Source organism: Balaenoptera borealis (assembly GCF_965194805.1).
Source record: "Balaenoptera borealis genome assembly, chromosome: 15".
Taxonomy (NCBI): Eukaryota; Metazoa; Chordata; class Mammalia; order Artiodactyla; family Balaenopteridae; genus Balaenoptera; species Balaenoptera borealis.
The window spans coordinates 58,829,107-58,843,911 of record NC_138871.1 but is presented as its reverse complement, the minus strand read 5'-3'; the positions used below and the strand labels follow the sequence as shown (position 1 = coordinate 58,843,911).

The 14,805-nt window shown below is 37.9% G+C and overlaps 1 protein-coding gene across 2 annotated transcripts in view; it reads right to left on the bottom strand.

Moving 5' to 3' along the window:
- SLC8A1 (solute carrier family 8 member A1) overlaps positions 1-14,143 on the bottom strand; it is a 426,970-nt gene extending 412,827 nt beyond the window's left edge. Inside the window, exon 1 of one of the 2 annotated variants that reach the window (XM_082358042.1) lies at positions 14,051-14,143. Coding sequence is in view for 1 of the 2 variants with exons in the window: in XM_082358037.1 (XP_082214163.1) it covers positions 14,051-14,080 (30 nt within the window). In the remaining variant the exon portion in view is untranslated. The remainder of the gene's footprint in view (positions 1-14,050) is intronic. The other variant, XM_082358037.1, reaches the window with a different exon arrangement.
- Between the last annotated feature and the right edge of the window lie 662 nt (positions 14,144-14,805).

Here is a 14,805-nt window from a genome sequence, read left to right as displayed (position 1 = left end):
CTTAGGAATGTAGGCAGGGCTACAATTTCAAAGGTCTTTGGTCCCAAGCTAATGAATTTGGATTTTATCCTGGAAGTTACAGGGATTCATTAAAAGATTTTACATATGTGTATGCCAGATCAAGATTGTGTTTAACAAGATCACTTTGGCAACCAGGTGGAGGATAGTTGGGAGTGGCCAGGATGGGGGAAGGGCATCTCTTAGCATGCTGTTGCAATAACTCATGTAATAAGCTATAAAAGGCAGTAATGGATATGAGAGACTTCAGGGGGTATGAACTAAAAGATTCGGGGACTGATTTGTTGTGGTGGGGAGACAGCAAGTCAAAGAAAGGAGTCTAAGCTGACTTCTTGGTTTAAGGTTAATCAAAGTGTTATATAAACCAGAAACACTGGTGAGGTGGGTAGTAGCAAGATGAGTTTAATTTGAAACATATTAGGTTTAAGTAAGGGGATCTGTGGAAATAGGTTGAATAGACAGTTGAATGTATGGATGGGAGGGTGGACAGTAAATTTTAGTAACGGGAAACTAGAGTCAAAGATAAAAGTGATGGTAAAATAGTAGCTGGTTCCTCTAAATTTGTTCAGATACTTTGCATAAGTAAATCACATTCCAATGTATGAAACCTTTTAATAAGAGAACGTTGAATCAGTCAGTACTCTCTGAGGAACTCTGGAGATTGGAAGAGGAGCCATGAAAGTACAAATAAGCAAACAGAGTTTCAATGTTCAAAGTCAAGTCAGACTAACCTCATGACACTGAGGGATCTTTAACTGAAGAGAAAAATGCTGTTGGTACGTGATTTCTGACCTTCATCAGGATGTTTTGCCTGACTACACAAAAGCACTTTGGACCAAATGGAAGAATATGGACTGCCTGAAAATGCGATTAGGTGGAGTCCTTACTAAATAACAGTGCTCAAAGATTGCCGACTCAGGCTGGATGGAAAGTGACTGATGTGTTGCATGGCACTGGCCTTGCCTTTGGCTAAAGACTTCGTCAGAGTATAGGATAAAGATATAAAAGCCATTCTCACTACATTTGCCATAGATGTCAAAGTTGAAAAATGGAAACAGACTGGATGGCATTCAGGATCCACAGACATCTTAATAGATGCAATTTAAAAAGGGTGGGTCTCAACGTCCTGCACCTGGGGCCCTCAAAATCACCTGCAAGTGCTTTTTGACTGAGTTGTGCCTCTCAACCCCATCAACACATCAATTAAATAGATAAACAAATGGAAAAACACATTCGAAGATGAGTTTTCAGGCATTAAATTAAGTAGGAATTCACACACATGTCATAAGGGGACCCACTAAGAAATTGGAGCCATGAAGTTTGAGACAAATGTAATAACTGCTGGTCTTCAGAGACTTCAAGTGATGTCAGTCGGAATAGGAATCATGTTCTATGTGATCATAAAGACTAGAACTAGATAAAAAAGTTATCTTTCTCCATTAATTTCTGTGAAGAACTTGCCCATAGTAGAGTGAATAATAGCATTGGCTCTGGAACCAGATTTGTCCAGCTCTACTATTTATTATTTGTGTGACCTTAGGCAGGTTTACTTAGTCCTTCCCTATGTCATTTTCCTCACCTGAAAATGAGGATAATAAGAGGATCCAGCTTATAAGGTTATTGTCAGGATTTAATGAGTTAATGTATGTAAAAGCACTGAGGAAATTCTGCCTGATGTGTAGAAATTGCTTTATGTGTTAGCTACTATTGTTGGTAGTAGTTACAGGAGCATAGCGGGTAACCACCCCTTCACCCCACCCCGCCAAAGGAAATATTAAGTAGAAGAAGAGATTTAGAGAGGCACTCTTTGAGCACCTTTTAAGAATTTATGGATCATTTGTAAGCCAGTGTCTGGAAGTTGGTGACAGTCCCCAAGCATTCTGATTGCTGACTTACCCTCATAACTCCCGTCAGAGTGTATGGGAAGCAGCTGCAAGCAATAGCCGCCATCCTAGGACCCAGGACAACTTTCTGCTTGGGTACCTGGCAAGGTGAGGTACTTCTTTCACTTCTGAACTCATCTTCTTGCCTTCATACTTTACATATTTAGTTTTCCACATGTGTTTCTGGCCTCTGTGTCAATGGCAATTCAGAATCTGTTTTTCTGGTCCACTGTCCTTGCCTCTGATCCCAAGTCCTTACTAGAGAAGGAAAGGGCACCAAGAACCTTTTTACTTTTAAAAATTCCCAGGCATAAGCTTAAGTCCACAGAACCACAAGCACACAGCAAATATTAGATTTTCATGGAAAATGAAAAACAGGCTTCTTTGCATCTACTGGGGTTAAGAACAACCTTGATATTTCGGTAGCTGCTAAATCAGCGTGACACTGCTTTTGAATTGCAATTTGGAGCTCCTCACACCACTGAGTTATCTACCCAGTAATCTAACTAAAATGCCTGGGTCGGATCTTAGAATCATATCCATCCGTCGTTTACTCCACGCTATCCCTGAACCATACCTTTCTCCTGGATTGCTATTCCCCATAATGAGTTCCACAGAAGGCTGGTGTCACAAGATATAATCTTCTTGAAAAAGTAAAATTTATAGACATATAACTGAGAAACACTGCATATGATCAACAGTGCTTAGGTATTCCCAAAGCAAATTAGCTTCTTAAAAGAACTCCTTTAGTAAGAACCAGTTTACCTGGGTTTAACCTACTAGTCCCTAGTTTATTCTCTCATAGAATTAGTTTATAGCCCATTAAGACTCAGTTCACTAGTATTTGGTGAAAGAGTTTGGTAGCTACTAATTTTGGCTGATTTTCTTTGAACACTTACGCAGTACTAATTTATTGTTGAAAACAGCCCTTTAATTAGGGCGAACATATGTCCCAGTTTGCCTGGGACTTTCCCAGTTCACTGCTGTTGATCCAGTGTGATTATAATTCTTCCCCCTTTTACTCTCAAAAATGTTCTGGTTCTGATGACCAATTATGTAGAAACTCGACCTGTAAGGTGTCTATTATTATCATCTGCTTGCTTGCTTTATTTATTTATTTATTGCCTTTCTACAATTTATCCTCCTTACTGCAGCTGGAATTAAGTGTTAAAAATGTAAGTTAGTTCGTTTCATGTCTCAGTTCATAATCCTCCCGTAGATTCCTAGCACTCTTGGAATTAAAGTCCCCTAACCGAGTCTTCCAAGTCTATGGGCTTCAAAGACCTAATGAATTAGCTGCTAGCTATATCTCTGATGTCATTTTTTATCACTCTCCTACTTTTTATAGAACCTCACTGGGCTCCTTATTGTTCCTAGAACAGATCACGTATGCTCCTACCTCAATGCCTTTATACTTGCTAGTTTTTCCCTCTGTCTGGAAATCTTCTCCCCAATTATTCACCTGACTTGTTTCCTCACTGCATTTAGTTTTCTGCTCAAATTTCACTTCCTTTGACCACCCTATCTAAAAGCACTTTCCCTCCTCTTTCTCTGTCTCCTTATCCTGCTGTGCTTTTTGTTTGTGTTTATATTGTCTGAGCTATAACTCTAATACCGCAGTTACATTAGCACTCCAGTACCTCCATTGGAGTGTGTATATCCTCTTTGTATACCATTTCTATAATGTTCAGTTCTTCAACATAAATTAGCAAAGCAGTTAAAAATAAATGCTCACCCTTGCTCACTTTAGAACACTGACATTTTAAAATAATTTGCCAATTTCATTAATCTCCCTCAGTTCTAGGTATTTTGACTGGCAAGTGCTCTCTTTCGACTGGCATGCAGTGTTTTGAAACATATGGATTAAATCTACCTTTCTCGTTTCCTTGTTTTTCAAAATTGATCTGTAATCGAACCAGAAACACTTAAAAGCAGAGACTTTCTAGACACCACCCAGTACAGACTCCTAGGAAGACAGGGAAACACACTAAGGAAGGGAAATGTTCCTTCAAGTCCTTCAACAGGTATAGGGACATCTGTCACCTTTTGGTTTGTTCCTCATCAAGCCCTTTGGGAGTTGCCTGTTGCCCACCTGGCAGGGATTTCAATACTGTTGCCCCATCTCATCTCCTACACAGGTGGGACCTGAGCAAAGTTTAATAAGAAGAATATATCATCCCCCTGTGGATGCAGTGAGTGGCCCAAGTTTCAGATAGTGTTATAACCTTGGGATCATAGTATCAAAGGAACTCCTTCTTTGTATCTTCTCACTCTGCTTTACTCTCCATCCTAAATCAAGCTCTTACCATGAAACAGCAAAGATTGGGTTCATGATCTCTAGACATCATCTTAATACTGGCCATTTCAGAAGAATTAAAATCCTTCCCTTTCCCAGCATACATATCAATTCCCCAATAGGATTCTGGTCGGTTCCATTTAGTTCATCCTAAGCCAATGCATATAAATATAAAGGCAAACAGACAAGGTAGATATAACCCTAGAAATGAATGCTATACTATAGTCATTTAAAAACTTTCTTTACAGCAATTCCTACTCATCACCCCATGGTTTATCTTCCCAATGTATCCTCCCTTTCATCACAGCACACATTTGATCCACTGAAGAAGGCATAAACATTTTAGCTTGGTTTCTACCTTCCCTCCCAGCCTTATGTTGCTTTTTGATTTGTCCTGGATTAGTGTTTTTTTATCAATCTCTGGAATGGTTCTCTTCTTTAACTTTACATCCTGCACCTTTATTAATGAATTCTTTGAGAGAAAGGACTGTGTCTCAGTCATCATTTTATACACAAAAGCACAGCGTTTGGAAATAGTAGATGCTCAGTAAATGCTTACTGAATGAATAACAATAATAGCTACCATTTATTGAGTAATTATTATGTGCTAGGAACTAAACATATTACATGCTTTATCTCGTTGGTTCTTACAAGAAGAATGAAGTAATCATTTAAAAATAGTTCTTTGGTATCTCCTTAGCGCAGGTGTGATTTGTTAGAGTATTTGAATACTTTTACATGATTTTCAATAATAAATACATTACTTAGAGTAAGTAAAGGATATTCATTTAGCCACTCAGTTATCCATCAGACATTAATTGTCTACTTTGTGTCAGGAAATGGTAGTGGAGATACAAAATTAAGAGGTATCACAAATCTGGTCACAATCCTGACTCGACCTTTCTGTACTCCCACCCCCTCACCTCCCATTCCCCTGCCACTGCCTTCAGAAGAAAGTTCCATCTTCTTAACAAGATAAGGGAATTTTTTTTTTTTTTTCTGCCATCGCATTTCCAGGCTCACCGCTGGCTAATCCACACCTCAAATCTCAGCAACAGCAAAACACTGATAGAGATCAGTCTATTGATTACCTTTGAGGGGAAAAATGTCTGGAAAGGGTTATCAGGGGACCTTTTGAGGTGCTAATAATGGTTCTGTGTCTTGATCTAGGTGCTGAATACATGGACACATGAGTGAATTCTATTTATGAAAATGCATTGAACCGCACAGCCACTTCAATAAAGAGTCAAAAACAAGTCAACAGGGCTTCCCTGGTGGCGCAGTGGTTGAGAATCTGCCTGCCAATGCAGGGGACACGGGTTTGAGCCCTGGTCTGGGAAGATCCCACATGCCACGGAGCAACTAGGCCCGTGAGCCACAACTACTGAGCCTGCGCGTCTGGAGCCTGTGCTCCGCAACAAGAGAGGCCACAATAGTGAGAGGCCCGCGCACCGCGATGAAGAGTGGCCCCCACTTGCCGCAACTAGAGAAAGCCCTCGCACAGAAACGAAGACCCAACACAGCCATAAAATAAATAAATAAATAAATAAATAAATAAATAAATAAATAAACAAACAGGAGCTGTTGTTTAAAAAAAAAAAAACACAAGTCAACACAACCAAAAAGCCACCTCTTGCAATGCTGAACTATTTGTTGTTTCCCATCCCTAATGTGGCATATTTTCCTTTTTCCTCCAGACTTTTGCATATGCTGCCGCCTCCCTGGGTCACCACTGGTCTGTGCTATTAACTTTTTCCCATAGTTCTCTATGAAACTGCTTTGTGACAGCCTGTTCCTGTGATTCTCTGCCCCACCAGACTAAGTGCTTCAGTGCTGTGTCTCCTGGTATTTAATGTAGCTCCAGGAACTCAATGAGTTTAGTATAGCGACAGAACCACATAATTTCACTGGTGCGAAACGCTGGGAGAGCTCAATTCTAAGTGCTCTGGGAACACAATAAAAAAAAGCACACAGGCATACAAATACACAAGTACATAAACATATCTTCTACAGTAGGCTGAATCAAAAGAGAACGTATGATTTGTGCCTTTATCACCTCCCCAAAACAACAAAAACAATACTCAGAAGACTTTTCTATACTTTTAGAATAGCTATGCATGTATATGGATGAAGCTATTCAAGTTGGAACTTAAATTGGCATTCTGTAAGCTAGGCACCCTTCTACTCTTTTTGCATAGGGACCCATTAAATAGCTTGTCCTTTGTGTTAAAACCATAGGCCTGGGTTTAATCAATTCTTTCAGAGTTAACTATTGATATTTCCAGGGGATTTTTCCATGATCGGATGACAGCTATATTTCATCCTATGTATTAACTCTGGTCAGTTAGTGGTGAGTGCCTGCAACAATCCACTGAGAATGACTCTGAGACGAATCTAGGCTGAGTCAGTGACGATGACATGATTGATGTTTGCCACAGATGCTGTGAGGTCAGGGAGGGCAGTGAATGTACTACCCCTCATCTGGATTCTAAATCATCATTTAGCATAACAACAAGGTCATGCCCAGATTATCTTTCTGCAGGATTTGTCAGAGCTAGTGACATGTTAGCGTGTCCTCTGAATATCTGAGATGGAGATTCATTTTATACAATATATCACAGATGCTGTTTTTGGATAATGGAACCTTTGATTTCACCAAAGATGTTGAAGAACAATTCCTTCTCACATCCCATTTTGGAAGATGTGGTTTGGAAGGTCACAACCTTGCTGAACTTTTGGAGATCTGGTTCTCAAACTAGTCAATGAATATTTATTAGATGTTTCCTTGAAAAATAGATAAAATTATCCAGTAAATCGGGCACATTTTGTTTTAGCTAGACCCAAGTGGATTATTGAGGAAAAAAAATGAGCTTTGGGACATATATTCTCTAAATTATTTATTTAGTCTGTGTTCCCCAAAAGATCACGGGCCTAAACTGTGGCTTTGGGACACACATACTGAACAAAAGCTAAGCATATAAGTGTTACTTCAATTTTGTTTCTTTGTAACAAAACTTTGGGTGGCTGGTATTTAGCATAGTGTGTTTTTGTTTTAGTTTTTCAGTGCTTTGAATTGCTTAGGAAATTATGTGCTTTATGTTAATTATTATGGCTGTTTGTTGATAGTGTTGTTGATCGTTGATAGTTTAAAAAGTGTAACCTATTAGGGACTATAGATTTATGGGAACTGCAGGAACCCCATTTTTTGCTTAAGTCGCTAATCTTTTGATTTTCTTTCCCTATCCCTTACATGAATCACAGTAGATCTTTATCTTTTTAAGGCAAAAGAATATTTAAATTAATAGCAGAATCGTCTCTGGGGAAACAATATAACAAATGATCTTGAATGTGTAACAGAGTAAAAATAGAGTGGTAGAAGGTGGATTTGACCTCTATTCCTCTGCACACGCCTGATAAAAAGTAAAAATAGGGGCTTCCCTGGTGGCGCAGTGGTTGAGAATCTGCCTGCCAATGCAGGGAACACGGGTTCGAGCCCTGGTCTGGGAAGATCCCACATGTCGCGGAGCAACTAGGCCTGTGAGCCGCAACTACTGAGCCTGCGCGTCTGGAGCCTGTGCTCCGCAACAAGAGAGGCCGCGACAGTGAGAGGCCCGCGCACCGCGATGAAGAGTGGCCCCCACTTGCCGCAGCTAGAGAAAGCCCTCGCACAGAAACGAAGACCCAACACAGCCAAAAATAAATAATAAATAAATGATAAATAAATTTAAAAAAAAAAGTAAAAAGGTAATCTTTCATTACATTCTTTGCAAAAAAATAAGTGAATAACTTCTTTATAATTTGTATTGCCATAGTTAAAATACATTTCATTATAATTTTCATAAAACTAATACACAACTCTACCATACTGGTGAAAATTTTATGTTGAATTCCTGAAGGTCCGACGCTCATAAGCATAATCTAAAATGTAAGTTGAATGCCAAGTAGAGCTCTTGTTCTTCATTTAAAATTTTGAATTGGAATTTAAATGCAGTTTAATATGTCTGTGAGATGGGTCCCTGAATACAATACTAACTTTCATTTAAACGATTTTTATCTCATTTTATCATTTTTATACAAATCATCTTTGCTACATAACAGTGAAGACTGGGGGAAGGATGTAAAAATTTTGACACACGTTTATCGAAAAGTAGGTAATATGATAGGGAGGGAAAGAAAATGGAGTACAGTCCATTCTCTTTAAAATAACAGTTTAACCTCTATTTCTGAAAAGCGTCCAGTCAACAATTTATAAATGTTAGTTTATAAAGAGCAATCAATACTATTTCTTATATAGCTGGTGCTCAGAAACATTGTTTCAAATGATTAGTTTACTCATTAAACAGATTAAGTGGACAATAATCTGAGAATAACATGGTTTGCTCTCCCTTCTTGTCAGACACTATGCTGAATACTTTTCGTACATTAATTTTTTCATACATTAATCTATTTGTTTCTATTTTTAAAAGGCCAAGAAAGAGTTGTGGGACAGGAAAACACAGAGGCTAAGAAGAGGCTTCAAATCCTGCCTCTTCTGTTTACTTGTCGTGTGACCTTGGGCATATTACCAACATTTCTGTGCATAACTATTCACAGAATGGTTGCCAATCTTGTAGGGTAATTGTTAGAATTTATGAATTAATATATGTGACTTGCTTGGAAGTGTGCTTGGAAAAGAGTGGAGTTCAACGCATGTCAGGATAGTTATTAGGTAACTTGCCCAACATGACAATAAGAAGTGTAGCTGGGATTTTATGGATTTGTCTGAATCTAGAACTCAGGGTTTTAACCAAAAAAAAGAATTTTTATTTCTTAATATTTTATCCATATGGGTAAGGCAGTGGTAAAATTAGTTAAGATTTGGAAATAGTTTTTAAAATTATATTTCTTTGAATGAAATTCAACAACAGCTTGCGATGGATAATAGCATAATAACAGCATAATAGATAATAGTATATATGTCATTTTACATATGATTGCACCTTATCTCTCAGAGGGCAAGCTGCTGGAGAAACTAAAGAACTAGAGTTATTATTACTATTATATATTATTATTAATTGGAATATAATACATTACTATGAATAGGGTAAATATTCAATGGATTCTTCTATCTCTACCTAAAACAGACCTTGTTCAGAAAAATGATTTAAGAAATGCCTTTTTAACCGGTGCCCTTCTCTTCTATTAAGATATGACTTAATTTTTGAAAGTTTTTTTAATATTCATGAGGGAATATATATCTGTATCTATTTATTTTTTATATCTTAAATGATAGTTTCCAGACTCACCATGGTATGATTTGGAGTAAGAGGGGAATTCAATTTCATAATCAATCAGTTCAAGAGTATTTAATCAATATCTGCCAAATGTTCAAAGTTAATGGTGGGTTAATTCTAGAAACTGACTTGAAAGGAATTTAAGAATTCAACTATACTCTCTTTGAGATGTGATCACTCTTCTGTTTAATATTTCTAGTGACAGGGAAGTTAGTCTCAGGAAAAATCCATTTGATTTTAACATTGCTTACAAAGATGATACCACCATTTACAGGCCATTAAGCTAAACTCTTTATTTGAACTTTGCCAATTTATCCCTTCAATATGGTCATTGCTGTCCATAATCTGCAGAGAAGAGAAATAGAGGCTTAAAAAGATGATGTTACCTGTCCAAAGTCACACGGCCGTTAATACATTGAAGAGCCAGACCTGAAACTCAGGCTGTCAGACTCCAATCAATCACCCTCAGCAGTCATAACTCTAATCACCCACTTTCTCGAAGAGTCCTCTTTACCCTGAGCTGAAATCTAGAGGAGTTATTTATCTCTACTTGCATTCAACCCAGAATCATTTCTGCAGGCCTCAGAGAGCCCAGCCTTCAGTTCCTACTTAAATGAAAGGAGTCTTTTGTAGCCCTACATTGCCTCTTGGTATTGTGGCTAGTGTTAGTTTCTTATTCATATGTATTGATATGTGATAAATTAATATATCTTCTGAGTAAAATCACACACCCTCTCTCCAAAGTTCTTGACATTTAGAAAGGCAAAAGGCAAAAAAGAGAATGATTTGCCTAATCCTTAGAAAACTGTTGCTATCCAAACTTAATATGCCCTTTCAAGATGACTATTTGATAATTTGCTAAAACAATATGAAATTTCATTTAGCAGCTATAGTTAAGAACCATAATGTCACATATACATATATATTTTTTTACCTCTCAATAATTGTGGTCAGCATTCACATAGGTTTCAGCCTAGGGAGTATGAGAGATATCAAATAGATCTATATCAATACTTTATTGTAGAGAAAACTTCTTTTTATTTATTTATTTATTTATTTATTTATTTTAACATCTTTATTGAAGTATAATTGCCTTACAATGGTGTGTTAGCTTCTGCTTCATAACAAAGTGAATCAGTTAAAACTTCTTTTTAAATACGTTGAAACTTTTAAATAGGAACGCCCTGTCAGCGAAGATTACATCAATCAAACTTCCAGAAAAGTCATCTTTCTTGGAAAGATTACATTTTTTTATCTTCAGCTGTGGTTCTGTTACCCACCCCCCCACACACACACCACAATGAAATAAACTGGACTGGTTACCACTTTTTTACTGCAAAAAGAAAGGGCTTCTCAATGTTGGTTGCACATTAGGATTTCATGGGATAGATTAAAAAAATAAACTACCTTTGCCTGGACCCCATGAGCATATTTAGTTGATCAGGGGCGCAGCGGACATCACCCCCACCAAGTGAGTTTAAAGTTTTGAGAACCATGGATCATCCCATGGGAAGAAGTTGATGAAAAGGCCATTTTCTCCTCAGCTAAGTGCCATGGGAATTTGTTCCCCTTTCATTACTTTATATACCTGAAAACTACTTTAACAATTCTCTGCCATGGAATTTTCTTCTAATATCTCACCAGGACATTTGAAATGGAAGTGTAATTTTCAGTAATTGAAAGAGGAGCAGTATGGGCAGATGGGTTCTGATCAGGTGACCTGGATCCCTTCGCCTTCCATTGACTGACCTTGGAGAAACTATACAGCCTCTTGGGCCTTCTAACTCCTCACCAGGACCATCTACTAGTCTCATGCCTAATGTCATTTAAAAAAATCTTGAAATCTTCAGTGGTTTGTCTGGGACCACTCAATTTTTAATCACTGGAGAAAATTATATTTTATTTGAAGTTTGCAGGGGAATTTTTGTTTTAGAGTAACCATTGTTATCATTTCCTTGAAACTTAATGACCTTTCCTCTGGATCACAATTTTCCATGCCTTTGGAAAAGCATACAAATTCTCCCCCAACAGTTTCAGGGATATTGTTCATACAAATTCTTACTTTCATACAAATTCTCCCCCAACATTTTCAGGGATATTGTTTGCCATCAAAGTCCCTAAAAAGTCTGTTCCCCTTGCTCATTGCAGCACCATCAACCAGGCCCAGGAACTATCCAATCTGGCCCTTCACAGACAGAATCCTCATATCTGTGCCCTATGCTCTTAGGACAAATGTCAACTTTCCTGTTATCCTTGGCCACTGTAAATTTGCTTCTACATCAGCTAACGATAGCATAGAGCATTCATGTCATTTTTTTTTCCACACAAGACTGTCAACATTTCCAATTCTCTTCTCAAAATACGATCTCAAGATTTTCTAACACGTACAGTCATCACCGAATGCTTAAGAAGTCATAAGTCATTAGTAGTTGATGCTCAATTTTTTTTCCATAGGTGACATACTATATATATAAAATAGCAGTAAGTCATTCTTTATTACTTATATTGCACTTCTTAAATTTGTTTGCTAAAGAAAAACAGGAACAGGAACAGACATTTCTCACGAGAAGTGCACCCTTGAAATGTACTTGGCAATTAGCAAATGAGAAAACAGTAGATGATGTCATATACGTATTGCATCTTATCACAAATACTAGAAATACTAGTGACATAATTTAGAATAACATTTTACATATTGAAAATTGACAAAACTCTTGCTGTGCTGGTGCTGTTCCTTTTCGAAAGCCGGCTGGTATGTAGTGTTTAAGTATTTTAAAACCATCCTTTTGTAGGCCTGTTCCACTTTAGCTAAAGTTATGACAGCTTAGTTAGCTCTGTTAGTTTAAAAAAAGAAGGCATAGTTTATTCGCTCTCCCTCTCTCTCTCTCTCCTGCAGATACAGAATATTAGTATTGGCTTGGCCAAAAAGTTTGCTTGTAACAGCTTACGGAAGAACCCGAACGAACTTTTTGGCCAAGCTAATATTTTTAAATGAAGTAAAATAGCCTATTTTAGAGATGTGGAAAGGGTTAGTTTGAATGTGTTGTTAATTTAACATGCTGTCAGTTTAAATAGACTAGACATGAACAGGAGTAATTTGATGAAAATTTATAATAATAATATTTTAGTCATGATAATGTATTCTAACTGAAATAGAACCATGTTTTCTCTTTCCCTGACACTTTTTTTTGGTAATAGAGAACGTCCACAACTTGAAAGAAACCACTACATAACTAAAGTCACTTCACCTGTATCCTTTTCCCAGCTATCTAATTTATCCAAAGAACATCTCCTTGGTCAGTATTACAAGCTGTTTTATTACTTTTTTACACTTGTTTATTAATCATTTTCCATGTCATGTTTTGTCATCAGAGAAGGAAAAAATCGTATTCAATTTTTGTTTCTTTTTTTTTTATCTCACATTCTATCTTAAGATTAAAACACTTAAGAGTTGGTTCAAATCTTCCTTGAAATATAGACACAATATTCTCAGCAAGAGAAATTTTGAATTTAAATTCCATTATCTTGTGTAAAAATTCTTTTAGTTCAATCTTGAAAACACACACACATTTTATAGATATGACCTGCAATTTTCCCCCCTGACTTTTGTGTTTTGCAGAGGTTCACAGATTTTGCTAACAATTTTAAAAGAACTGCTTCATGATCTAATGATTACAATTTGGTAATTAGCTGGAATAGCATTTCAACATGTAACTGATATGCTGTGGCTGGGTTAACAAGTATCCTGGAAACTAGACTAGAGTCATAGCGATTCTGATATTGTTCTTGTCTTCATATTCATGCTTTACTTTGGACCCCGAGACATCTAGCTTTTGTGATTCTGCCACTATCTACCGTTCCCCGAACATTACCGATGGCAAAACTATAGTCATATAGCTTTCCCCTCAAGCTCCATAGTTTTCAGTCATTAGCCAAAAAGAAAGAAAATGTCGAAGGTACTGAGAAAAGTCTAGTGCTTAAAGCTGGTTTCAGCAATTTCAACTTGCGCAAGACCCCATGTTTGTGAAAACAACCCAAGAATCTTTGAACAGGATGTAATCAACCTCCGATCTGCTGAGAAACACTGCAAAAATGACTTCAGCTGCCAAAAATAATAACGTCGTTTACAAGCAGCTCTTCCTAGGTCTAAGGAAGAACTAGCCACACATGTTAAGTTTATGCTGGATTTGGACGCATAAGCAAGGTAAAGGGCGAATCCTCCCTCCCTCCCCTAAAATACACTGCATCAGAACCCACGGGAAGCTGGGGCCCATTTCAAAGGTGCTGGCAATATCGAGGGAGATTCCTATCCCCAGAAATCCGAACAGTAATTGACCCCAGACAAGGGGATTCTATTTGGGAGCAATTCCATGCTGCCACTTTCCCTCTGTAACCAAGCTGCCCTGTCTTGCGAAGGCAGAGCTGTTAAATACCTCTTAGTCACCAGCCCCAACCCAAACCTTTCTTTTTCTTCCAAAATATTATCTGGCAGCTTCCCTTAAGGGACATCAAGAGCTTGGGAGGAAATATTCACGAATGATCTTTTAGATAACGTTTCATCACAAAAGCCCTGCACCTACCTCTGTGGAGCGGGGCTGATCAGTCCGCATGGGCTGGATGTGAAAAAAGACCCGGGGTGATGGTTTCTCCAAATTTACCAGAAAGAAAGGACCTGGGATGCTTGTCCTTTAAGTGTCTCTAAACATGGTTTGCATAGCTGGATCTCTGCTTATCTGTGCCTTTCGGCTTTCGCTTCCATACATGGATCTGTTCCCAACAGTAACTCCAAGCTGTCGAAAAGAAGCTATCTGGCAGCACTCCGCTTCATCCAACACATGGCTGATAAAAATACACATATAGAGATCCTTCCAGCCAGGCGCATTTCCCACCCCACCATCCTGCCACTATGCCTCTTCGCAAATACACGGTCGGATTGGCATTTTTGCTCTCCAGACATTTAGAGAACAACCAGTTTTTACCTGATTCCCACATAGAGCTTTTAGGAGATGGGTTTCCTGAACTCTGTGAAAACAGAGATATGATTACAGTTCCTTACTAGGGTTTTCATCCTTAAAGATTTTAGTGATAAGATATATATGTGAGACCTGAAAAATATTAGGGAATGAATGAATGAATGGCTGAACAATGGATAACACCGTATAGGGATGAATAAATACACAAGGTATTTCTTTAACTGGGAATAGTTGTTAATACTCGGGATTGTTTGTCTTAAAGGATAAGGCAGTAGCACCTGGTCAAAGTAATCAAGATCTCTAAGAGAGGAGGAAGGGCCAGGTTCTTATTTGAACAGCTTCTCACTTAGGATAATTGGGGC